Source organism: Schistocerca piceifrons, chromosome 9 (genome assembly GCF_021461385.2).
Source record: "Schistocerca piceifrons isolate TAMUIC-IGC-003096 chromosome 9, iqSchPice1.1, whole genome shotgun sequence".
Classification (NCBI taxonomy): Eukaryota; Metazoa; Arthropoda; class Insecta; order Orthoptera; family Acrididae; genus Schistocerca; species Schistocerca piceifrons.
In genome coordinates, this window is record NC_060146.1 from 44,365,135 (window position 1) to 44,391,236 (window position 26,102).

Consider the following 26,102-nt stretch of genomic DNA (forward strand, 5'->3'; position numbering starts at 1 on the left):
AAACGACACAATACTGTTGTTAATGAATGACCATATGGGGACACTTGATAGAAAAGCTTGAATGTGTTGGGCATGTACAAAAAAAGAATGGGAGCTTGGCTGAAAAAAATTATGTAATGACTTAAATGAGAAAAAAAAAACTGTCAGATGGGAAACACATAGGTGGTCCAGGTCTTGTTACAAAAAGTGAAATTGATTCCTTCACTCAATATTATGGACTAGTAGTAAGGAGAAATGTCGAAGATTGCGAGAACATGAGACGAGCAGTTTGGGCAACGTGGTTTCAGAGAGTGTCAGCAGATGAAACCCCACAGCATGGTTTGTGTCCAAGAGGGGAAGATTCGTGGTGCAAGTAGTGGTTGAGCAATGCTACAGGCATACAATATACCCACAAGGTTTCCTTACCACATGCTGTAATGGAGGCAACTGGACCTATTTATAAGGATTTGGCAAATAAAAGTCCACTTGGGAAATGTATGTATGGTCTCTCTCAGAATGCAAATGAAAGCTTCGACAGCTGTATATGGGAAAGAATACCGAAAACTTGAATTTTCATCATTCAGATACACTTTCCTCCTAAATGACTGAAGTTAAACACGCAAAAATTTGTACAGATATTTAGAATGACGTCACCTACCTCCCTTGCCTACTATTTCCTGAAAAATTTATAACCATGATGACGATGTCGGTGATATTTCAGATACATTTTTAAATATTTTTGTTGTAGTAAAATAAATTACTTGTCTTTTCACAGGTCAGCATCAGGGAAGGAAACTGGAGGTATAAAACACTTATGTGAATGTTGTCTGTACTCTGACTCATTTTCCAAGCTGTGCAGTCAGTGGTTCCATAGAAAATGGTACTGCAGAGAAACAGTGTTCCGTTTTTAATGCTATTACAAAGATTGTTGCAGTACCAAAATATAATAAATATGGCAATGTTTTTTTGGAAAATGCTTTGACTAATGACCCGATTTGTGTGTAAGAATTTTGAGCTAGCTCTCATTTATTGATCAGTTGCACTATGAGAGTGAAGGTGATGCTAAAACTGCAGCCCATTCAGGGGAGTGCCCCCTTAAGCTGGTTCCCATACTCTACAAAATGAGAATACCTGGTCTCAGCTGGAATTGCTTCAGTTTATTGTAACGTTGGCAGCCTCCTTCATAACAGAATCTCGTTATGGTACCACATGAGTCGAGGCTCTCATATTTCCAAACTGCATTTTGAATCCATTCTCCAGGCAGTGTTCAGCCACCGCCAACTTCTCAAGCTCCTGACCGAACACCGTACGACTTAGGCTATCTGAGTAAACTTTCTGGACCAATAGAAAATTCTGTATGTCGCACACCTATCTGTTTATTCTAATAGATTATTAATTAATTTACCACTCCGCCCCGGTAGCTGAGTGGTAAGCGTGACAGACTGTCAATCCTAAGGGCCCGGGTTCGATTCCCGGCTGGGTCGGAGATTTCTTCCGCTCAGGGACTGGGTGTTGTGTTGTCCTAATCATCATCATTTCATCCCCATCGACGCACAGGTCGCCGAAGTGGCGTCAAATCGAAAGACTTGCACCAGGCAAACGGTCTACCCGACTGGAGGCCCTAGCCACACGACATTTCCATTTCCAATTAATTTACCCACACTCGTAAGTCGATCGCTAGGAATAAGCGAGAAATCCGGGTTTGCGTCACGGTCCAGCACAGATTTTTCATATATCACTTTAGTTCAAGCGTCGATACCTATTACAATTAGGTTGGAAATCAGGATATATTACTTCGAGATAAAGTAAAGATATACTGAAACTTCCTCACAAATTAAAACTGTGTGCCGATCCATGACTCGTACCTGGGACTTCGACCTCATGTGGGAAATGCTCCCCCGATTGAGCTGTCCAGGTTCGCCGCACTGCTGGCTGTAACATCCTTATTCCCGTCAGTACGTCGTCTCCCACCTTCCAAGTATCACGGAAGTTCTTAAGCATACCATGCGAGACTAGCACTCCCAACACTGTGGTTAAGCCATGTCTCGGCAACATCCTTTCTTTCAGGAGTGTTAGTTCCACAATGTATGCTGGGCAGCTTACGGGAAGTTAGGAAGGTAGGAAAATTGGTTCCGGTGGAACTACAGCTGTGGGGATGCGTCATGAGGCGCGAAAGACAAAGGTCCCAGGTTCGACACGATGCTTCTTCAATTGGCCGGGAAGTTTCAGATTAACGTTCACTCCGAAACAGAGTGAAAATTCATTATGGGTGCAATGACACCGTGATTTACGAACCTGGCCTGCCGGAACTGGATGCCCAGCGACGCCTCCAGGTAGTTGTGCTTGAGCTGGCGCATGGCGCGGTCCGTGTGCGGAGACAGCACGCGGAACACCTGCCACCACAGCGACGTCCCTGCAACATCGCGCCGCGGCTCACAGACACCTCTCACTGCAGGTACCAGGAGGAGCCATAAGGTACACTACTGGCCATTAAGGTTGCTACACCACGAAGATGACCTGCTACAGACGCGAAATTTAACCGACAGGAAGAAGATGCTGTGATGTACAAGTGATTAGCTTTACAGAGCATTCACACGAGTTTGGCGCCGGTGACGACACCAACAACGTGCTGACATGAGGAAAGTTTCCAACCGATTTCTCAACAGCAGTTGACCGGGGTTGCCTGGTGAAACGTTGTTGTGATGCCTCGTGTAAGGAGGAGAAATGCGTACCATCACGTTTCCGACTTTGATAAAGGGTGGATTGTAGCCTATCGCGATTGCGGTTTATCGTATTGCGACATTGCTGCTCGCGTTGGTCGAGATCCAATGACTGTTAGCAGAATATGGAATCGGTGGGATCAGGAGTGTAATACAGAACGCCGTGCTGGATCCCAACGGCCTCGTATCACTAGCAGTCGAGATGACAGGCAACTTATCTGCGTGGCTGTAACGGATCGTGCATCCACGTCTCGATCCCTGAGTCAACAGATGGGGACGTTTGCAAGACAACAACCATGTGCACAAACAGTTCGACGACGTTTGCAGCAGCATGGACTATCAGCTCGGAGATCATAGCTGCCGTTACCCTCGACGTTGCATGACAGGCAGGAGCGCCTGCGATGGTGTACTCAACGACGAACCTCGGTGCACGAATGTCAAAACGTCATTTTTTCGTATGAATCCGGGTTCTGTTTACAGCATCGCGATGGTGGCATCCATGTTTGGCGACATCGCGGTGAACGCACATTGGAAGCGTGTATTCGTCATCGCAATACTGGCGTATCACCCGGTGTGATGGGATGGGGTACCATTGGTTACACGTCTCGGTCACCTCTTATTCACATTGACGGCACTTTGAACAGTGGACGTTACATTTCAGATGTGTTACGACCCGTGCCTCTACCCCTCAATCCCTGCGAAACCCCACATTTCAGCAGGATAATGCACGACCGCATGTTGCAGGTCCTGTACGGGCCTTTCTGTATACAGAAAATCTTCGACTGCTGCCCTGGCCAGCACATTCTCCAGATCTGTCACAAATTGAAAATGTCTGGTCAATGGTTGCCGATCAACTGGCTCGTCACAATACGCCAGTCACTACTCTTGATGAACTGTGGTATCGTGTTGAAGCTGCATGCGCAGCTGTACCTGCACATACCATCCAAATTCTGTTGGACTCAATGCACAGGCCTATCAAGGCCGTTATTATGGCCAGAGGTGATTGTTCTGGGTACTGTTTTCTCAGGATCTATGCATCGAAATTGCGTGAAAATGTAATCACATGTCAGTTCTAGTATAATATATTTGTCCAATGAATACCCGTGTATCACCTGCATTTCTTCTTGGTGTAGCAGTTTTAATGGCCAGTAGTGTAGTAAATAACACATCTAAGTAGTCGTCAAGAGTTCGTACTTCACCACTGCTTAAATTCTGAATAAAAATCGTCATCAGCGGCGGCCAATGCAGTAAAAAAAAGATTGTCGGCATAAGAAGTCACCCTCACTCTGCCAATGACACTGGCAAAGAGAGCGGCTGAGCAGACAGTGGTACAGGGTGAGGAAACTGTCCCTAAAAGGCGGAAGAATCAGCAATGATCTACGACATGAGGATGCAAGCGGCAAAAGCAACCGTTGCTTTAAAGACTGATGTGTTGTCTTAATAGGACATGTGGCCGGTAATTGAGAAAGTGTCATGATGATCTCTCCATCACTCCTTTGCCAAAAGATTACGGACTACTCCCCCCTTCGGACCTCTGGGAGGGGACTGTAAAGGGGGAGCTGACCACGAGAAAAAGACTGAATAAAATTAATGAAAGGGCAACGTTCTTCGAACTGGGCATGGAATGTCAGAAGTTTCAGCGTCATAGCGAAGCTATAAAATCTGAAAGGGGATGCTAAGGTTCAGTCTACATTTATTTTGGGTCATTCAAGTGAAATGGGAAGAAGACAAGGTTCAAATGGCTTAGAGCACTATGGGACAATATCTGAGGTCATCAGTCCCCTAGAACTTAGAACCACTTAAACCTAACTAACCTAAGGACATCACACACATCCACGCCCGAGGCAGGATTCGAACCTGGAACTGTAGCGGTCGCGCGGTTCCAGACTGAAGCGCCTAGAACCGCTCGGCCACAATGACGCGCACACATTTTACCCTTTCTTTTGACGCCTCCCCTATGGAGTTTTTGTATGTCCATCTTTGTGGTTGGATGTCTGGGGGACTTTGGTCGTTCACTTACGTAAGAAAATGAAATATCTACATCCGTACTTATGATGTCATTTAGTGTATGGCAACCAGTTTTGGTGCTTCAGTGCACCATCTTCAGGCCTCAGTTGATGGCAAGAGGGTTAACATCATCCATACACACGATGTATCATTGGCCAACATCTACATTGGCCTAGAACCGCTCAGCCACCGCGGCCGCCAGAAGACAAGGATCTCTGGTCAGACGAGTATAGAATAATATCAACAGCAGCAGAAAATGGTATGTTCAGTATTAATAGGAAAGAGGGTTGGAGAGTGAGCCACTGCGAACAGTTCAGTGATAGGGTTGTTCTCGTCAGAATCGACAGCAAGCAATCACAGACAGTTCAGGTATACATGCGGAGGTCACAAGCTGGAGATGTAGAGAAAGTATATGAGGATATTGAACACAACGGCATACTTAAGATTTCTAGAAGAGAAAAATGTTTAAAAGCAAGTGCATACTCGAAAAAATGTTGCGAAAGAAGGAAAACAAAAACAATGATTTGAAGTGATTCTTCAGTTTCTCCTGGCGTATTTGTTGCTCGAACAGTCCACGGGTGTACTGCCGGTTCATGGTGTCCAACGTGCACAATATTTCGGCGATCAGACATGTCACCATCGTCAGGTGCGCTGACGAACTGAGCTCGTGAGGGCGGGCGGCCGATTTAAATTCCCTCCCCCCGCGGGCCGCTCTCTTCTCCGTCCGTGCCCGCGCACACTTGAAACATTCTGTCTCAAACTGAAGTACAATATCAGCTTTAACAAAATTACATGTCCACCTAAAACTTCACTATCACTGTTCCTTCACGGTGAAGCTGACAGTTGAAGCTGAGGTCACAAACTAGAGTCGAGCTCTTGCGTGCCGGGAACTATAGTGACCTCAGCGTGAGGGCGCTGCTACGCCGACAGGGCGGTATGGTCTTCTGGAGTGCCTCCCTTTGGTTGTTGAAGATTGAAGCGAACCTTCGCTAATGTCTGTATCATCGATTCACGTCGGCAACTCTAGTGCGGCATAGCGATCTCAGGATGGTACCATAGGTATAATCAAGGTGCCTCCATTACTTACATCACAGAAATAAATTATAAGCATATAGCATCGTATAGAAATTCATGGGTAACAGACGAGTTATTGAATTTAACTGACGAAAGGAGAAAATATAAAAATGCAGTAAACGAAGCAGGCAAAAAGGAATACAAACGTCTCAAAAATGAGATCGACAGGAAGTGCAAAATGGCTAAGCAGGGATGGCTAGAGGACAAATGTAAGGATGCAGAGGTATACATCACTAGGTGTATGATAGATACTGGCTACAGGAAAATTAAAGAGACCTTTGGGGAAAAGAGAAACACTTGTATGAATATCAAGAGCTCAGATGGAAAATCGTTCTAAGCAAAGAAGGGAAAGCAGAAAGGTGGAATGAATATGTAGAGGGTATATACAAGGGCGATGCACTTGAGGGCAATATTATGGAAATGGCAGAGGACATAGTTGAAGATCAAATGGGAGACATGATACTGCGTGTAAAATTTTACAGAGCACTGAAAGACCTAAGTCGAAACAAGGTACCGGGAGTAGACAACATTCCAATTAGAACTACTGACAGCCTTGGCAGAGCCAGTCCTGACAAAACTCTACCGTCTGGTGAGCAAGATGGATGAGACACGCGAAATACCCTCAGACTTCAAGAAGAATATAATAATTCCAATCCCAAAGAAAGCAGGTGTTGACAGAAGTGAAAATCACCGAACTATCAGTTTAATAAGGCACGGCTGCAAAATACTAACACGAATTCTTTACAGACGAATGGAAAAACTGGTAGAAGTCGACCTCGGGGATGATCAGTTTGGATTCCGTAGAAATGTTGCAACACGTGAGACAATACTGACCCTATGACATAGAAGATAGATTAAGGAAAGGCAAACCTACCTTTCTTGCATTTGTAGACTTAGACAAGGCTTTTGACAATGTTGATCGGAATACTCTCCTTCAAATTGTGCTGGTGGCAGGGGTCAAATACAGGGAACGATAGGCTATTTACAATTTGTGCAGAAGCCAGATGGCAGTTATAAGAGTCGAGGGGCATCAAAGGAAAGCAGTGGTAGGGAAAGGAGTGAGACATGGTTGCCGCCTATCCCCGATGTATTCAATCTATACACTGAGCAAGCATTAAAGGGAACAAAAGAAAAATTTGAAGTAGGAATTAAAATCCATGGAGAAGAAATAAAAAGTTTGAGGTTTGCCGATGACATTGTAATTCTGTCAGAGACAGCAAACGACGTGGAAGAGTAGTTGAACAGAATGAACAGTGTCTTGGAAGAAGATATAAGATGAACATCAAAAATGCAGAACAAGGCTAATGGAATGTAATCAAATTGTGTTAGGTGATGCTGAGGTAGTTAGATTAGGAAACATAAGAGTTTAGCTATTTGGAAAGCAAAATAACTGATGATGGTAGAAGTAGAGAGGATATAAAATGTAGACTGGCAATGGTAAGGAAAGCATTTCTGAAGAAGAGAAATTTGGTAAGATCGAGTATAGATTTAAGTTTCAGGAAGTATTTGCTGAAAGTATTTGTGTGGAGTGTAGCCATGTATTGAAGTGAAACATGGACGACAAATAGTTTAGACAAGAAGAGAAAAGAATCTTTCGAAATGCGGTGCTACAGAAGATTGCTGAAGATTAGATGGGTAGATCACGTAACTCAGTGAGTAGTTACTGAACAGAATTGGGGAGAAGAGGAATTTGTGGCACCACTTGACTAGAAGAAGGGATCGGTTGGTAGAAAATATTCTGAGGCGTCAAGGGATCACCAATTTAGTATTGGAGGGCAGCGTGGATGGTAAAAATCGTAGAGGGAGACCAAGAGATGAATACACTAAGCAGGTCAGAAGGATGTAGGTTGCAGTAATGTCTTGGATATGAAGAAGCTTGCATAGAATAGAGTAGCATGGAGAGCTGCATCAAATCAGTCTCTGACCGCAACAATAAGAACAGCATCATCTGCTCCTTTGCGGAGAGAGCAATTGCGATGCCATCCTTAGCAAAAATTTCGCACAACCCTGGTAGTTACGGGCACAACAATCTCAGATGTGAAGTCCATATGTAGAAAAGGAATATAAGTGACCCTTATGCGGGTTTCGTCATTGTGCCAAAGCATAACACACTACAATACCTTATTGTAACATTAAAATGTTACTGGTCAGCGTCTTAAAATCCAAATCGCACTCCACCCTCCCCTTCCCCCTCTCCCTCCGTCTGAGATAGTTGTAACCGTTATTAAGGAAGTCATATAATGTTTCCTCCACACATATGTATGGAATATTTGGTGCCACAAACTTAGAATAGCTAGAGAAAACCAAAAATTAAACCCAGATGGAGTAAGACTGAGCAATAAAACAATAAATTGGCCTCGATATGCGGACAGTATTGGTCTAATAAGTCACAGGGAAGAGGACTTGCAGATCTTGACAAGTTTCAGGAAGCGGGAAATTCGACCGAGTAATATGCAGCAAATGTAATATATCAACCGATATGGAGGACAGAATAAAAAAATTGGAGGCATTAGTTTCCAGGTTGCCCTCGTAAAAATCTTGGAACTGGCAGACCAATGTACTTACAAGCAGATATTGGCTGAAGGATGAAGAAAAGACTGGGTGGTTATAATTAAACTGTCAGTATTGTAAATGCTGAAGTGTAGGCTGTACATATCATAGCATGCTGAAACATTGTAGGTTCGTTCATTATTTGCACTTTCTGCCACCAGATGAAAATACGGCGCTGCAAGCAGTTAGAACGTGGTGTGGCTACAGGAAAAGAGAAGAAATGATCAAACACATGATAACGGTGGATCTGACAGCCTGCACTGGAGCATAAGGAGCGCATCATCAGTTTAGTTACAGCCACTGGGCATCATCAAGGATAAGGAGACAATGGTAAAAGAAGAATGGACCATGCGAGCCAGGAGCAGAAACGGTTAGTGGAGGAATGTGCAGAAAGCTTATGGTCTCTCAGGTCAGAGCCACAGTTAAGAAGAAGAAGCCGAATATGCTGACAATATTTTACTGTTATGCAAGTAACAGAAAGAGCTTGATAATGGATGGAAAGTAGCTAACAGTTAAACCAGGAAATACAGTAATCATTTGAAAAACTGCTAGTGAAGGCAGACTGGTGTGGAGAGCATCCAAGTAGTCTTTGGACTCAAGACCACAACAGCAGCTGTATGCGCTGTAGTGAAAGTAGCATATGAGTCAGCTGATACACAGGGTGAGTCAGCTGCCCGCACTCATGGGTTTCATGCGACCCCCAACGTCTTCAAATACCACACTCAATATTTTCATATTTTCTCATTTACTATGTGGAAACTATTAGTACTAGAGAAGAAAATGAATAGGACCTTTTTGTAGGAAATTAATATACACTCCTGGAAATGGAAAAAAGAACACATTGACACCGGTGTGTCAGACCCACCATACTTGCTCCGGACACTGCGAGAGGGCTGTACAAGCAATGATCACACGCACGGCACGGCGGACACACCAGGAACCGCGGTGTTGGCCGTCGAATGGCGCTAGCTGCGCAGCATTTGTGCACCGCCGCCGTCAGTGTCAGCCAGTTTGCCGTGGCATACGGAGCTCCATCGCAGTCTTTAACACTGGTAGCATGCCGCGACAGCGTGGACGTGAACCGTTTGTGCAGTTGACGGACTTTGAGCGAGGGCGTATAGTGGGCATGCGGGAGGCCGGGTGGACGTACCGCCGAATTGCTCAACACGTGGGGCGTGAGGTCTCCACAGTACATCGATGGTGTCGCCAGTGGTCGGCGGAAGGTGCACGTGCCCGTCGACCTGGGACCGGACCGCAGCGACGCACGGATGCACGCCAAGACCGTAGGATCCTACGCAGTGCCGTAGGGGACCGCACCGCCACTTCCCAGTAAATTAGGGACACTGTTGCTCCTGGGGTATCGGCGAGGACCATTCGCAACCGTCTCCATGAAGCTGGGCTACGGTCCCGCACACCGTTAGGCCGTCTTCCGCTCACGCCCCAACATCGTGCAGCCCGCCTCCAGTGGTGTCGCGACAGGCGTGAATGGAGGGACGAATGGAGACGTGTCGTCTTCAGCGATGAGAGTCGCTTCTGCCTTGGTGCCAACGATGGTCGTATGCGTGTTTGGCGCCGTGCAGGTGAGCGCCACAATCAGGACTGCATACGACCGAGGCACACAGGGCCAACACCCGGCATCATGGTGTGGGGAGCGATCTCCTACACTGGCCGTACACCACTGGTGATCGTCGAGGGGACACTGAATAGTGCACGGTACATCCAAACCGTCATCGAACCCATCGTTCTACCATTCCTAGACCGCCAAGGGAACTTGCTGTTCCAACAGGACAATGCACGTCCGCATGTATCCCGTGCCACCCAACGTGCTCTAGAAGGTGTAAGTCAACTACCCTGGCCAGCAAGATCTCTGGATCTGTCCCCCATTGAGCATGTTTGGGACTGGATGAAGCGTCGTCTCACGCGGTCTGCATGTCCAGCACGAACGCTGGTCCAACTGAGGCGCCAGGTGGAAATGGCATGGCAAGCCGTTCCACAGGACTACATCCAGCATCTCTACGATCGTCTCCATGGGAGAATAGCAGCCTGCATTGCTGCGAAAGGTGGATATACACTGTACTAGTGCCGACATTGTGCATGCTCTGTTGCCTGTGTCTATGTGCCTGTGGTTCTGTCAGTGTGATCACGTGATGTATCTGACCCCAGGAATGTGTCAATAAAGTTTCCCCTTCCTGGGACAATGAATTCGCGGTGTTCTTATTTCAATTTCCAGGAGTGTAGTTATATTTTGTAGTGAAATACGCTTTCGCTAGAAGCCGTAGTTTTCGAATTATTCAAGAAAAATAAGCTAATGTGACCTTGAAATGCGATTTTCTTGAATCACGCGAGAAGTGTGGCCTCGAGTGATAATGTATCCCAGTACAAAATTTAACAATATTGAATTTCCAGCAAAAAATTACTCTTCATTTTCTATGTAGGACCAATAGTCTGCACTTACCGAGTGAGAGAATATGAAAATCACGTGCGTGAGTTTTGATGGCATTGCGTGTTGCACAAAACCCATAGGTAGGGGCAGGTGATTCATCCTGTGTATTGGCAGGACAGGATTCGCAACTCACACACGGTGTCGGCGTTGTGATTGGCCAGTATGGCGGCCACGGAGGTGAGGTAGTCCACATCGAGCACGGCCACCAGGTCTGCGTCACGCCCATCCAGGCGCAGGGTCACGTTCTCCACCCCGGAGAACACCTCCTCCAGAAACTCGCGCCAGTTCACCTGCGGGGCAAACACACCCACATCTCATAACGAGCCAGCTGTCTTGCACATACTGCAGGACGTGTCACTTTTCTCAGTCTGTTCTCAGTGTTTGTCACACGTTTGTAACATGCTACACTGCGCAACAAAATTAAAGGATCACTTTGTCGAAACCCCGTAATTGTTCCCCCCCTAGCGAGGCATACGTATGGCATCTGGCTCGAAGGTGTCTACAATCTGTCACTGTAATGGCGCAGAAGTTGGCGCTCTGCATCGTCGCCCTCGGGTTAAGCATCGCTTCAAGCAGTGGCGAGTCGAAACTTGCCAAAAAAGGTCAGAGTTCAGAAGTTCATGCGACGTGCAAAATGGATTAATGATGTCATATTGCCATCAAATTTCATCACAATTCTTCTCAATACCACGGTCGACGTTTGACACGAAGGGAAACTCGTGACACATTTTATCAAATGGCTCCAAGCACTGAGGTCATCAGTCAGCTAGACTTAGAATTACTTAAACCTAACTAACCTAAGGACATCACACACATCCATGCCCGAGGCAGGATTCGAACCTGGGACCGTAGCGGTCGCGCGGTTTCAGACTGAAGCGCCTAGAACCGCTCGGCCACAATGACCCGCACACATTTTACCATTTCTTTTGACACCTCCCCTGTGGAGTTTTTGTATGTCCATCTTTGTGGTTGGAGGTCTGGGGGACTTTGGTCGTTCACTTACGTAAGAAAATGAAACATCTACATCCGTACTTATGATGTCATTTAGTGTATGGCTACCAGTTTTGGTGCTTCAGTGCACCATCTTCAGGCCTCAGTTGATGGCAAGAGGGTTAACATCATCCACACGATGTATCATTAGCGAACATCTACAACTGGTCTATGCAGGGTACCTGTAACCGCAGTGTTCTCTCTCCAACCATCAACTGTCAACCAGTTTCAGACGTAGACCTCTAACACATCGCGTACACGGATCGTGTTAACCCTCTCGGCACAAACTATGAAGAGGGTGCATTGACGCACCAAAGCTGGTAGCCATCCAACAAATGACATCATAAGGACGGCCGTAGGTGCTTCATTTTCTTACCTCTCCTATGAAGATGAGAACTATGACGCCTAGCGTTGATATCACGCGATTTTCTTATGTGTGGCCGAGGAAAACACTTCATACCATCTGCAGTTCAGAGTCAACACGACAAGGCTTCAGGGAGTGACATAAGGGGCGTCAATGAAAGCATCATTTTTCTTGTAACGTTGATTCCCACCCATTTCTCAGGTGAAAACGACTGTTTGTAGCGCGATGAGCTACGGGAACACTTCCATTTCTATCTTTCATACTGCTGACATCCCTCTGGCGCTTCAACCCATCTCTAAGGACATTGTGGACAAGAAACCTCATTGAAGGTGATCTTTCATCTTTGTAGTGCAGTGGTACCACGATTTTTACTTTTGTGTACAGGGCAGGACCACTAAAGAGCATTCAGAACCATTCGACGAAATTTGAATATGACCCGAAACAGCAAACTGTACTTGTGCTTTTTCAGTGCTCCTGTTCATGCAGTCCTGTTGTGTGTCCACAGAGGGGTGTGACACGACGCGTGCGGGAATAAAATGGCACAGGGTCTACGTAAGAATTCCCAGTTCCGCAAAACCACCAGTGCTGCGGGCTCACTTCCAACGAGAATTTTAAAAATGCGCATTTAGAGAGAAAAGCTGCAAAGTAGCTCTAGGCGCCTGTAGGCAGGTAAGCACATGACACACCTGCTTTGCCAGTTGCCTGCCTGCAGGCGCCTCGGGCTCCTTCGCAAGTTTTCTCTGAGTGGTGGTGTGTCTCTTATCAGCGCGATTTCTGACCTCCGTCCCAGAGGCGATCCGTGGAGGACAGAAGGGGCTCAGGAAGAACACAGACAAGAAGGAATGATGGTGCCAGATGGTTATAATTAAACAGGCAGTGTTCTAAATGCTGAAACGCAGGCTGTTTACATAACAGGATGTTGAAACATCGTAGGAACGCTCATTAATCGGTGAGCACACGCAGTATAGCGAAAAAATATAGTTCAACTTTCTGCAGTCGAGTGAAATTATGTCGCTGTAAGCAATCGGTATGTCGTGTGGCTCTAGGAAAAAGGGAGGAACGATCAGGCACATGATGAGGGCGAAATGTGGGTAAGAGCGGTTGTGACGGAATTAGTATCATGGGAAACGTCCCCGCCGACATTAAGCAAAATTGTAATGAAATTCGGTGCCATTGTGAGATCATTAACTCACTTTACACGTCACATGAACTTCTGAGCTCTAACCTTTTTTCGCACGTGTCGACACTGTGCTGCCGGCCGGTGTGGCCGAGCGGTTGTAGGCGCTACAGTCTGGAACCGCGCGGCTGCTACGGTCGCAGGTTCGAATCCTGGCTCGGGTATGGGTGTGTGTGATGTCCTTAGGTTAGTTAGGTTTAATTAGTTCTAAGTTCTAGGAGACTGATGACCTCAGAAGTTAAGTCCCATAGTGCTCAGAGCCATTTGCACCATTTTTGACACTGTGCTGTGTGGAGAATCACCGAACCCGAGGGTGACGTCGCAGGGTGCCATGTTTTTGCATCTTTCCAGAGGATGAGCCAAATTTCATATTTATCCGTCGCAGTGATAGAGGATTACGGGGTTTTGAAAAGGTGCTACTTTAAGGGGTCATGCATGCGAAAATGACCAAAATTTGAAGAAACTTTTCTTAGGCTATAGAAGAGAGAATTTCATGCTGATTTCAAAAATATACATTTTATGGACATAACCATTTTCCGTTCGTTCTAAAATTGAGGCTGAACGTAATGTTTCACAGGCGCCTCACCCATCTGGCAGTTTGAAGCGTGTCAGAATACGTGATGTATTATTTTTGTCCTTCCGTCATCAGTTACGGATCATTAGTACAGGCGTATTCTAGAAGGCACTGACTCCCAGAACCAAAGTACAGGCATGTCTAGAAGGCTATGATTTGAATGTAAACAAATATCTGAGAATGTGTGATTACGGAATTTCATACGCTTTTGGTTTTGTAGTTCCTGTGTGTTGTTTTGGTTCTGTGTGTGTGTGTGTGTGCTTCCTGTGCTGCAAATGCCGAGAGTAAATAAATTTAGCCCCAAATGAAAGTTTTGAGGCAACCAGCTCCAAACACAACTGAATAATACACATCAGTTGCTTCAAAAGTCGCATGCGGAAACTGTGTCTACAGGCAGTGCTTCTAGACGTAAACTTTCGCTTTCTGAATGTAATAAGACAAGCCTTGTAGTATTTGAGTAGCAAATAACGACGGAAATGTTACTGCGAACCTAAATATGCTGTGAAGACTTTTTAAGAGTGCTGTGAAATGTGAGTGCTGTAATTGTGAAGATAGTATTGACGTTTCTGAGGACATTTCAGCAAGGAAGGGTCTTACAAGTCGGTTAGTTATTTCCCGTAACTTGTGTAAGATGCACAGTGATCATATGACCTCGCCAGTAACTTATAGTCGACATTACAGTGTAAATATTAAGTTTGATTATGCAATGCGATGTATTGGAAGGGGAAGGAGAGCTGCCTAGACTTTTTGTGCATTGATGGATTTGCCTCCACCTCCACTGAGGTTTGACAGATACAATAAATTAATACATGATGCATTATGCGGTGTAAGTGAACATTCAATGAAAAGAGGAGCAGAAGAAACAGTAGCCTTGTCCAAGAATGCAGACATTGTAGCAGCATTTGACGGATCTGGGCAGAAGAATGGGGTTGTAACTGCCATATTTATTGAAACTGGTAAGATACTAGATTATGAATGTCTAACAAAGCACTGTCAGGGTTGTTCAATTAAATTTATTGGCACCCATGTTTGTGTAAAGGACTTTGATGGGCCAAGGGGAAACATGGAAACGATAGGAGTTCTAAACATATTTTTAGAAGATCAGGGGTCAGTCGTGGTATGAGGTATCTGGGCTACCTTGGAGATGGAGACTGTAAAGGACACACTACTGTTGTTAATGACAGACCATGTGGAGACGCTTTGATACGAAAGCTTGAATGGGTTGGATATGTACAAAAAAGAATGGGAGCTCGGCTGAGAGAATTATGTAGACTCCAACGGAAAAAAACTGTAAGATGAAAACGCATAGATGGTCCAGGTCATCTTACAAAAAGTGAAATTGACTCTTTGACTGAATATTATGGACTAGCAATAAGGAGAAATGTAGGAGATTTGGAGAACATGAGACGAGCTGTTTGGGCAACATGGTTTCACAGAGCGTCAACATGTGAAACCCCACAGCGTGGTTTGTGTCCAAAAGGTGAAGATTTGTGGCACAGGCATGCCACAGGCATACAATATACCCACAAGCATTCCTTACCACTTGCTGTAGTGGAGGCAATTAGGCCTATAGATAGGGATCTGGCAAATAAAAATCTGCTTAGGAAATGTATTTATGGTCTCTCTCAGAACGCAAATGATTGCTTCAACAGTTGTATATGGGAGAGAATACCGAAAACTTGAATTTTAATCATTCAGATAGACGTTTTTCCTAAACGACTGAAGTTAAACTCGCAAAAATCGGTACAGATATTTGGAATGACCGCCTCTACCTCCCTTGCGTACAATTTCCTGAAAAATTTATAACGTGATGATGATGTCGGTGATATTTGAGCTACATTTTTAAATATTTTAATTGTAGCAAAATAAATTACTTGTCTTTTTCACAAATCAGCATCAGGGAAGGAAATTGGAGGCATAAAATACTTATGTGAATGTTGTCTGTATTCTGGCTCTTTTTTCAATCTGTGCAGTCAGTGGTTCTAAAGAAAATGGCACCGCAGTGAAAAAGTGTTCCGTTTTATATATTATTATAAATATAATTGGCAGTACCAAAATATAATAAATATCGCAATGACGTTTTGCGAAATGATTTGACTAATGCCCCTAATTGCATGTAAGAATTTTGAGATATCTCTCATCTGTAGATTAGTTGCACTATGAGGGTGAAGATAATACAAAAAATGCGGCCTGTTCAGGGGCGCGTCCCCTTAAGTCTGTTGCTCAGTGTAGATGATAACTTGAACATATTTTTCCTTACACTAAACTTATTTTGTTGAAATTAGTTTGCTTATGTGCGGGTCCTCAGTCTCGATGTAATTTCTCGATATTAAAACAAGTTTAAACATTTACCAAAGGCCGTAAAATTCTTTATACAGGATGACATACGTTGTATCATACTTTACGAGGTGTGGACGAAAAGATGGAAACGCCAAAAACACAAAACGTTAGCATGGCCCATACAGTGTAGGAAAGCAGTTGATGTTCAAAACAGTTTGCAGTAATTTTGGAGTGAATAACTACAAGTCGGGTCTGGTCTCCAAGGGGATCTTATACCATTCTTCCACCAAACTAGTGACAAGTCCAGGTGATGGTGATATAACTGGATACCGATAACACACCCTTCTCTCCAAAGTAGACCACTAAGGCTCAATAGTCTCGAGCTCTGGTAACTGTGGTGGACAGATGAGATACGAGGATTCATCCTGGTGCTCTCAAAACCAGTCCTGGATGATGCGAGTTCTGTGAGCAGGGGACCTATCGTCATAAAGTACACCATCACCATTATGGAGCAAACATTGTACTAGGTGATGGCAAAATGGTCACATAAGCCTAGGCATTAATGCAGGCTTGCAGAGCAACAATGGGACACATGGAATACCACGATATGGCTGCTCATATCATCACCAACCACCACCGTGTTCACTCTTGGGACGTAAGCTCAGCCTGAAGTTGGAAACATTGCGCACCAAGACTCATCTGACCTCATTAAATTCTTGCATAGTCCCATACAGCAGGTTCTGTGGCTTTGGCACCACGTTTTCTTTTTAATGGCATTTGAATCACTAATGAATGATTTTAAGAATTCCAGTTCGCCTTGGAATTCCGTGATTATGGAGGTCTCTTCGTATTGCTCTGGTGCGGAGGGAGTCTGGGAGCGCACATTCAGTTCTGTAATGAGTGTTGCAGCTGCAGGTTCTCGTACTTTTCGTCACAACTCTCTTCAAGACTGTCTATTAAGATTACTAATCACATATGTTGAGACATATGTTTTTGCCCTTTCCCTGTATGCGATATGAATTTTCCGTTGTCTCCGTTGGTTTTTGAAGTACCCATCATAAGAGCACCAACAACTTGCGCATGTTCGAATTCCTTTAGCTCAGACATAATGCGCTCACAATTACATAGAACACCGTAGTGGCTACAGCTGAGACTTAGAACATACTAAGGATAATGTGAAGGACAATCAAACAGCTTAAAATCAGTGATGGTAAAATAGTCTATATTAAAGTGAGTGAAAGTGCAAATCCGCAATAGCTGTTTATTGTGTTTTCACTGTATGACGACCGTGTCATACCCAGGAAGAGTACATTACTGGCCATTAAAATTGCTACAGTAAGAAGAAATGCAGATGATGAATGGGTATTCACTGGACAAATATATTATACTAGAACTGACATGTGATTACATTTTCACGCAATTAGGATGCATAGAACCTGAGAAATCAGTACCTCTGGCCTTAATAACGGCCTTGATACGCCTGGGCATTGTGTCAAACAGAGCTTGGATGGCGTGTAAAGGTACAGCTAGCTGCCCATGCAGCTTCAACACGATACCACAGTTCATCAAGAGTAGTGACTGGCGTGTTGTGACGAGCCAGTTGCTTGGCCACCATTGACCAGACGTTTCCAATTGGTGAGAGATCTGGAGAATGTGCTGGCCAGGGCAGCATTTGAACATTTTGTGTATCCAGAAAGGCCCGTACAGGAACTGCAACATGCGATAGTGCATTATCCTGCTGAAATGTGGGGTTTCGCAGGGATCGAATGAAGGGTAGAGCCACGGGTACTAACACATCTGAAATGTAACGTCCACTGTTCAAAGTGCCGTCAGTGCGAACAACAGGTGACCGAGACGTGTAACCAATGGCACCCCATACCATCACGCCGGGTGATACGCCAGTATGGCGATGACGAATACATGCTTCCAATGTGCGTTCACCGTGATGGTCGCCAAACACGGATGCGACCATCATGACGCTGTAAACAGAACCTGGATTCATCCGAAAAAAGGACATTTTGCCATTCGTGCACCAAGGTTCGTCGTTGAGTACACCATCGCAGGCGCTCCTGTCTGTGATGCAGCGCCAAGGATAACCGCAGCCATGGTCTCCGAGCTGATAGTCCATGCTGCTCCAAGCGTCGTCGAACTGTTCGTGCACATGGTTGTTGTCTTGCGAACGTCCCCATCTGTTGACTCTGGGATCGAGACGTGGCTGCACGATCCGTTACAGCCATGCAGATAAGATGCCTGTCATCTCGACTGCTAGTGATACGAGGCCGTTGGGATCCAGCACGGCGTTCTGTATTACACTCCTGAACCCACCGATTCCATATTCTGCTAACAGTCATTGGATCTCGACCAACGCGAGCAGCATTGTCGCGATACGATAAACTGCAATCGCGTTGGGCTACAATACCGACCTTTATCAAAGTCGGAAACGTGATGGTACGCATTTCTCCTCCTTACAAGAGGCATCACAACAACGTTTCACCAGGCAGCGCCGGTCAACTGCTCTTTGTGTATGAGAAATCGGTTGGAAACTTTCCTCATGTCTGCACGTTGTAGGTGTCGCCATCGGTGCCAATCTTGTGTGAATGCTCTGGAAACGTAATCATTTGCATATGACAGCATCTTCTTCCTGTCACTTAAATTTCACGTCTGTAGCACATCATCTTCGTGGTGTCGTAATTTTGATGGCCAGTAGTGTATCTTCTGGTCATATAAAACCAATACTTCATGTTCCACACTTTCAAGGTGCAAGTGCGTATGGAAACATGTCACTCCTCGGTGAAACATTGAATGAAATGGCAGATGGACATCCGAACCGTCCACGATCAGTGAAACATCTCCACAATGCAGTCGAAAGACGAGCCCAGACAGCACATGATGATCCACGTATGATAGGACCTTGGAAGTCGAGACACCTTAATTTTGGAGATATGTCTCCAGGGTAGGAAACCGGTCACCATACACTGAAATCACAGTCAAGAGCTACTGGCCGTCGTGGCCTTTCACTCAGTTTACTCGTGATATGGACTATTGTACCATCTCTGATTTTAAGTTGTTTGACTGTCCGTCACATTCTGTACAAGTTCTTTAGCTGTGGTTTGTCATAGGTATTAAGGGCACTGTGCAGGCTTGGCTAGTATCTCCATTCACATTAATTTCCGGCAAGGATTCCATATTTTTATCCAACGCCTCTGGGTTACTGGACAGTTTCGGCCTCTGGCCGCTTTAGAGCGCCTATAATGGCAATACCAACAATCTTAAAAGGCAACTCTTTTCTTTGATATATTTTAATGGCCGTTGCATTGCCTGCCATACGAGGTCTGTTTAAAAAAAAATCAGGACATCGTAATTACGCCCCAGTGATGTGTTGCAGCGAAATGAGGTTGATATCGCCGCACACACCTGTGTTCATGTGTAACTGTCAGCTGCGTTCTTCTTGAATACTAGCGACCATGCAAAATGTGTAAGAACTCCTAAGAGTTTCAAACTCGATTTTACTGAAAACAGTCGAGAGTTACATCTTCAAGTTTACATACGTCCTAGCCATAGGTATTTTAGTGTTTTAGTTCGGTGGAATGTAAGGTTGTGAACTGTTAGATAGCAGTCTTAGGGTAGAATACACCAGTGGTTTTTCTTGTTATTATGGCCTAAATGCTTGCAAGGTTGATAGAGAGGTACCACGTGTTACACTGGAGATGAAATGGTTGGATTGGTTTTGGAAGGGTGGTAGGGGTGCATAGAGAATGATATGCACAGCAAGTTTCGAAATTTCAGGCAATGTTTTCTTGAAACTTCCTGGCAGATTAAAACTGTGTGTCGGACCGAGACTCGAACTCGGGACCTCTGCCTTTCGTGGGCAAGTGCTCCACCAAAGAACGACTAACGTCCCGTCCTTACAGCCTTAATTCCTCCAGTACCTCGTCTCGTACCTTCGAAACTTCACAGAAGTTCTTCGGCATACCATGCAGAACTAGATATCCTGGAAGAAAGGATGATGCGGAGATATAGCTTAGCCACAGCGGAGCGGATGTTTCTAGAATGAAATTTTCACTCTACGTCGGAGTGTGCTCTGATATGAAACTTCCTGGCAGGTTAGAGCACTTGCCCGCAAAAGGCAAAGGTCCCGGGTTCGATTCTCGGTCCGGCACACAGTTTTAATCTGCCAGGAAGTTTCATATCAGCGCACACTCCGCTGCAGAGTGAAAATTTCATTCTGGAATGTTTTCTTGATGCAGTGGATTCGGGATACGGAGGGGAATGGGGATGCATAGTAGCAGGTGGTACCTCCGGCGCTACTCACTCTGACGTCGGTGGTCCCTTTCTCGGCGGCTGCGTCAGTCAGATTCTGCAGCTCTGCCACGGTCATCAGGCTGTAGTCCTGGCCTGCAGATTCTTCATAGTACGCCTGTGGAACAGCAGAAGAACGGAGAGTGAAGTTCAGCAGTACAACAGTAGCTCACGTACATGTCACAGTTCGAATACAATTATACATATCACACCTCACGAATTTAAAAAAGAATTGAATTTAAATGGAGCTTCTTTCGAATATCTAGGTGTGAGCAAGGACTGAAGGATGTGTTGAATCGCATGAACAGTCAGATGAACTCGCACTGTGGATTAAGAGTAAACTAAGAAAGTCGAAAGTCGTGATAAACAGCAGAAATGAGGTTGGTGAAAAATTAATATCAAAATTGAGGACTACAAAGAAGTCAAAGTAGACGAATTCTAGAAATTAAGAAACAAAGTAATGACGGAAAAAGCAAGAAGAACACAAAAAGAAGGCCACTTCAGGCGAAGAAGGTATTCTTGGCCAAAACAAGACTGCAAGTAGAGGACAGATGTAACCTGGAGGATAATGTACTTAGGAACAAATGCTGGCTCTGTTCGTGTTTTACTCTAGTGAGGGTTTTTTAAAAGCACACAAAGGAATACACACTAGAAAATTCCATAAGCAGTTCCGAGAGGTTTTATGCAGCTTTTGTTTTTTTGGGCCAACGGCCTTGTCACAGTGTTAACACCGTTTACCATCGTAATACCGAAGTTAAGCAGTGCTGGGCAGGCAGATAGGCAACCAGCTACAACACTTTAGAGACGAGATTTTCGCCCATATGAACAAATATTAATGAACGTTTAGCATCACAGGGTGCCCCAAAGAGCATCCCAGGTTACCCCAGAGAGCTACAACACCAAGAAGAGCCGGCCGGAGTGGCCGAGCGGTTCTAGGCGCTTCAGTCTGGAACCGCGTAACAGCTACGGTCGCAGGTTCGAATCCTGCCTCGGGCATGGATATGTGTATCGTCCTTAGGTTAGTTAGATTTAAGTAGTTCTAAGTTCTAGGGGACTGATGCCGTTAAGTCCCATAGTACTCAGAGCGAATTGAGCACCAAGAAGAACCGCTTCTCGGCTTTTGGCAAGATCAATGTGTAGCTTTTTTAATAGATAAGGATTAAGGATAAGGAAGGGAACTTTATTTAATTTCTATAGTAATGAGTCAGATCACCAACGAGTGCGATCTTTTTACAGTTGGCAACACCTTTCACCCACACCGAGACAGATTCTGATTCATTTATTTTACGACGATTCCTGGTCCTAAGAACCAAAGGCATAGTCGACATGTAATATGAGTCAAATGGCTCTCAGAACTATGGGACTTAACATCTATGATCATCAGTCCCCTAGAACTTAGAACTACTTAAACCTAGCTAACCTAAGGACATTACACAACACCCAGTCATCACGAGGGACATGTAATACGATGAACCCTTATCTCTGTTGTACACTTCACAAATCCGAAATGTCCGATAAGCGTTGACATCACGTGAGTTGAAATTATCTAGCCCTTCTACTTTATCGACTTTTGGTCCGCGTACAAGAGCAACGGTGACCCAGCCACTGCCGTGTTCATTCGCATCCTTGTTAGCGAGTGTGAAGTTCAAAAATCCACCGCAAAACACCGACGCACCATGCAAGATGACTTGGGCGCCTACGAAATCGTTGGTAGTAATAGAAATGTCGTCTATTGCTTTATGGGTGACCATCCGGTTCTACCGAGCTCTGTTGCCTAGTGGGCTGCAGTCATCCCATGTGAGACCAATTGAGGTGCTACTTGACAGCGAAGTAGCAGTTCAGAACACGAAAGCTGCCCACATGTCCCTCTATATCCACATAGAGTGATGCCTATGTGCTGAGGATGACATGGCGTTCGGTTGGTACCATAGCGCCTGTCTGAATGGACTTTAGTTTCAGTTTAGTTTTTTGATTTTATTTTTGTGGGACATGTGGTTTTGTTAAGTGCAGCATTTGTGATTAAAATGAGTTCTACTCATTTAATTGCTGTGTAATACACGAAGTTTATTCGGAAAGTATGGAGCGATCGGTCGCAAAATGGAAAATAGTGTGAAAATCTGATGAAGCTTTGCACAGATGTGTTGGGCACTGTGTCTAGTACGCCCGTCGATCGCATCATGTCGCTCTTTTCAGTTCTGAGCTCACAGTGAGAACGTAAAGATGGCTGGAAATTAACGTCTCCCGCCAAGTATGAGGGCCTGGTGAAAGATTTCGCCTAAAGCTATGCAATCCACGTAATATAGCTGTCATGCTGTTCGTTCTAAACGACAGTTCTCGGCTGCACTCTGCAGAGGCAATGAAGACGCTCCTGCAGCGTTTTCGATGGGAAGTGTTTGGTCTCCTACAATACAGCCCGTAATTGGCTACCCCTGAGGTTCATCTCTGCTCAAATGAACCGCTAGCTATGAACACAACCATTTGGCACAGAAAACGAGCTGCAGTCCAGAGTAGAAAATTGTCGAAAAGCACTGGCGGCTGTCTTCTATAACGAGGGAATTGAAAAGTTGATACAACGCTACGACAGATGTCTGAGTGGCGACTGTGTAGAGAAGCAGCTGTAAGGTGTAGCTAACGGTTGCCAATAAAACAGCTTTGATTCTCAGTGTGTTTTCCATTTCGCGACCTATCTTTCCTTACTTTCCGAACAGCCCTCATATCAAAGCTATTTGGAGGGTGACTTCTTCAGTTACAGAGTTTTATCTTATGAATCTATAATATTGTTCCAGAAACCTTTTTAAATCTCGAACATCAATAACATATATATATGTGAAAATTTGTCCCAAGGTTGGGATTCGAACCAGAGTCTCCCACTCAGTAGGCTGATGCGCTAACCACTGTGACAGACAGGCACTGTGACTTCGCACAGCGGCACACTTTATCTTAGCACGCCCCCCTCCCAATCCAAACTCCCGTTCACGCCTCTGCCTACTCCGTATTGTCCCTCAACTCGAACGTCATTGACATCTGCATACATACAGAATTTAATGGTGAATAAAATTGAGGATTTTTTTAAAAATTACTTATATAACGTGCGGACGATTAGGCGTCCTTCGTCGGCCTTGAAACAGAAGGTCCTCTACCATGGAGCACGTGATATTTGCAGAGACACTGTGTTTCCTTATGTCTTCACTATTTTCCCTGTCTAGAAAACGGAGAAAGTTCGTTGCCAGTAGCTTCATTTTCAAAATGTAATGGTTTTCATAACTTTTTTTTATAATGTTTCTTCTTAATTTGATTTCAGTCACATATTATTTATGTGTGGTAAATTAATAATATACGGTACCATATTGACACTGTTTTGTGGACGGCAACATTTTTAAAATTGAATAGAAAATTTTTGTAGGTACATCATCATGTTCTACGTTGGAAGAATTTTTCACATTTAGAAAACCTAATTTTTCTGGAGTAACATGTGCAGTCTCTGAGGAAGAGTGAAGCACATACCAAATGCATGCTATAGTTTCCATATAGAATAAAAGAAGGTAATAAACTTTTATTACAGGGAGGGCTGGGGCCGAAGGTTGGTGAGGGAACGTTGCGAAGTTGGACTGACGATAGAGAAGAACCACTAAAGAGTGGCACGGTTTAACGTGGGCTCTCTGAGTAGGCACGAGAGCGTTACGGATGTGTTCAAGAAATTCCAGTGGCGGACGCTACGGGAGAGGTTTGAGTAGCACGGACAGGTTTACTCCTGACATTTCGAGACAGTATTCGTCTGACCGTTGGGATACTCCCTTCAGAAAGAGATTCACGGAATCCAGATTTATTTGATAGCTCCTGCGGTACTGCACCAAGTTTTGTGGTACATGCCTTCACAGCGTGCACACGGGCTTGAGGATGCCGCAAGTGAAGTGACGAACCTAGTAGATCAAAGAGAAATACACTGCTGGCCATTAAAATTGCTACACCACGAAGATGACGTGCTACACACGCGAAATTTAACCGACAGCAAGAAGATGCTGTCATATGCAAATGATTAGCTTTTCAGAGCATTGACACAAGGTTGACGCCGGTGGCGATACCTACAACGTGCTGACATGAGGAAAGTTTCCAACCGATTTCTCATACACAAGCAGCAGTTGACCGGCGTTGCCTGGTGAAAAGTTGTTGTGATGCCTCGTGTAAGCAGGAGAAATGCGTACCATGACGATTCCGACTTTGATAAAGGTCGGATTTTAACCTATCGAGATTGCGGTTTATCGTATCGATACATTGCTGCTCGCGTTGGTCGAGATCCTATGACTGTTAGCAGAATATGGAATCTCTGGGTTCAGGAGGGTAATACGGAACGCCGTGCTGGATCCCAACGGCCTCGTATCACTAGCAGTCCAGATGACAGACATCTTATCCGCATGGCTGTAACGGACCGTGCAGCCACGTCTCGATCCCTGTCAACAGATGGGGACGTTTACAAGACAACAACCATCTGCACAAACAGTTCGACGACGTTTGCAGCAGCATGGACTATCAGCTCGGAGACCGTGGCTGCAGTTACCCTTGACGCTGCATCACAGACAGGAGCGCCTGCGATGGTGTACTCAACGACGAACCTGGGTGCACGAATGGCAAAACGGCATTTTTTCGTATGAATTCAGGTTCTGTTTACAGCATCATGATGGTCGCATCCGTGTTTGGTGACATCGCGGTGAACGCACATTGGAAGCGTGTATTCGTCATCGCCATACTGGCGTATCACCCGGCGTGATGGTATGAGGTGTCATTGGTTACATGTCTCGGTCACCTATTGTTCGCATTGACGGCACTTTGAACAGTGAACGTTACATTTCAGGTGTGTTATGACTTGTGGCTCTACCCTTCATTCGATCCCTGCGAAATCCTACATTTCAGCAGGATAATACACCATCGCATGTTGCAGGGGATGTACGGGCCTTTCTGGATACAGAAAATGTTCGACTGCTGCCCTGGCCAGCACATTCTCCAAATCTCTCGCCAACTGGAAACGTCTGGTCAATGGTGGCCGAGCAACTGGCTCGTCACAATACACCAGTCACTACTGTTGATGAGCTGTGGTATCGTGTTGAAGCTGCATGGCAGCTGTACCTGTACACGCCATCCAAGCTCTGTATGGCTCAATGCCCAGGCGTATCAATGCAGTTTTTAGGGCCAGAGGTGGTTGTTCTGGGTACTGATTTCTCGGGATCTATGCACCGAAATTGCGTGAAAATACAATCACATGTCAGTTCTAGTATAATATATTTGTCCAATGAATACCCGTTTATCATCTGCATTTCTTCTTAGTGTAGCAATTTTGATGGCCAGTAGTGTAAATACCACTGACTGAAATGCGGCTGCTGTTTGGTATTTGCCCTACATACATATTACACTGTTCAGCGGGAATATTATGAGCACCGACCTACTATCGATATAACAGCGTCGCCTGGCGGGGAATGGCTCGTAGTCAGACACACACACGTTGCATGTAGTATCAGTGAGCGTGCTGTCCGTGTGTAGAATGGGGAAGGCGTGCCATCTACGTGTGTTTGACCGAGGGCAGATTGTGATGGCCCGGAGGCTCGGCACGAACATTTCGGAAACTGCACGACTTGTAGGGGTTTCTACGAATG

At 45.1% G+C, this 26,102-nt stretch overlaps 2 protein-coding genes across 2 annotated transcripts in view; both read right to left on the reverse strand.

Moving 5' to 3' along the window:
• The window catches only part of LOC124716682 (endothelin-converting enzyme homolog), a 330,992-nt gene extending 328,541 nt beyond the window's left edge, over positions 1-2,451 (reverse strand). The window contains exons 1-2 of the mRNA XM_047243221.1: positions 2,439-2,451; positions 2,275-2,392 (exon numbers count right to left, since the gene is read on the reverse strand). Of these exons, the coding sequence (XP_047099177.1) occupies positions 2,275-2,392; positions 2,439-2,451 (131 nt within the window). The remainder of the gene's footprint in view (positions 1-2,274; positions 2,393-2,438) is intronic.
• An 8,417-nt stretch (positions 2,452-10,868) lies between these two features.
• Positions 10,869-26,102, reverse strand: part of LOC124716683 (membrane metallo-endopeptidase-like 1) — a 110,693-nt gene continuing 95,459 nt past the window's right edge. Inside the window, exons 8-9 of the mRNA XM_047243222.1 lie at positions 20,471-20,575; positions 10,869-11,063 (exon numbers count right to left, since the gene is read on the reverse strand). Of these exons, the coding sequence (XP_047099178.1) occupies positions 10,869-11,063; positions 20,471-20,575 (300 nt within the window). The remainder of the gene's footprint in view (positions 11,064-20,470; positions 20,576-26,102) is intronic.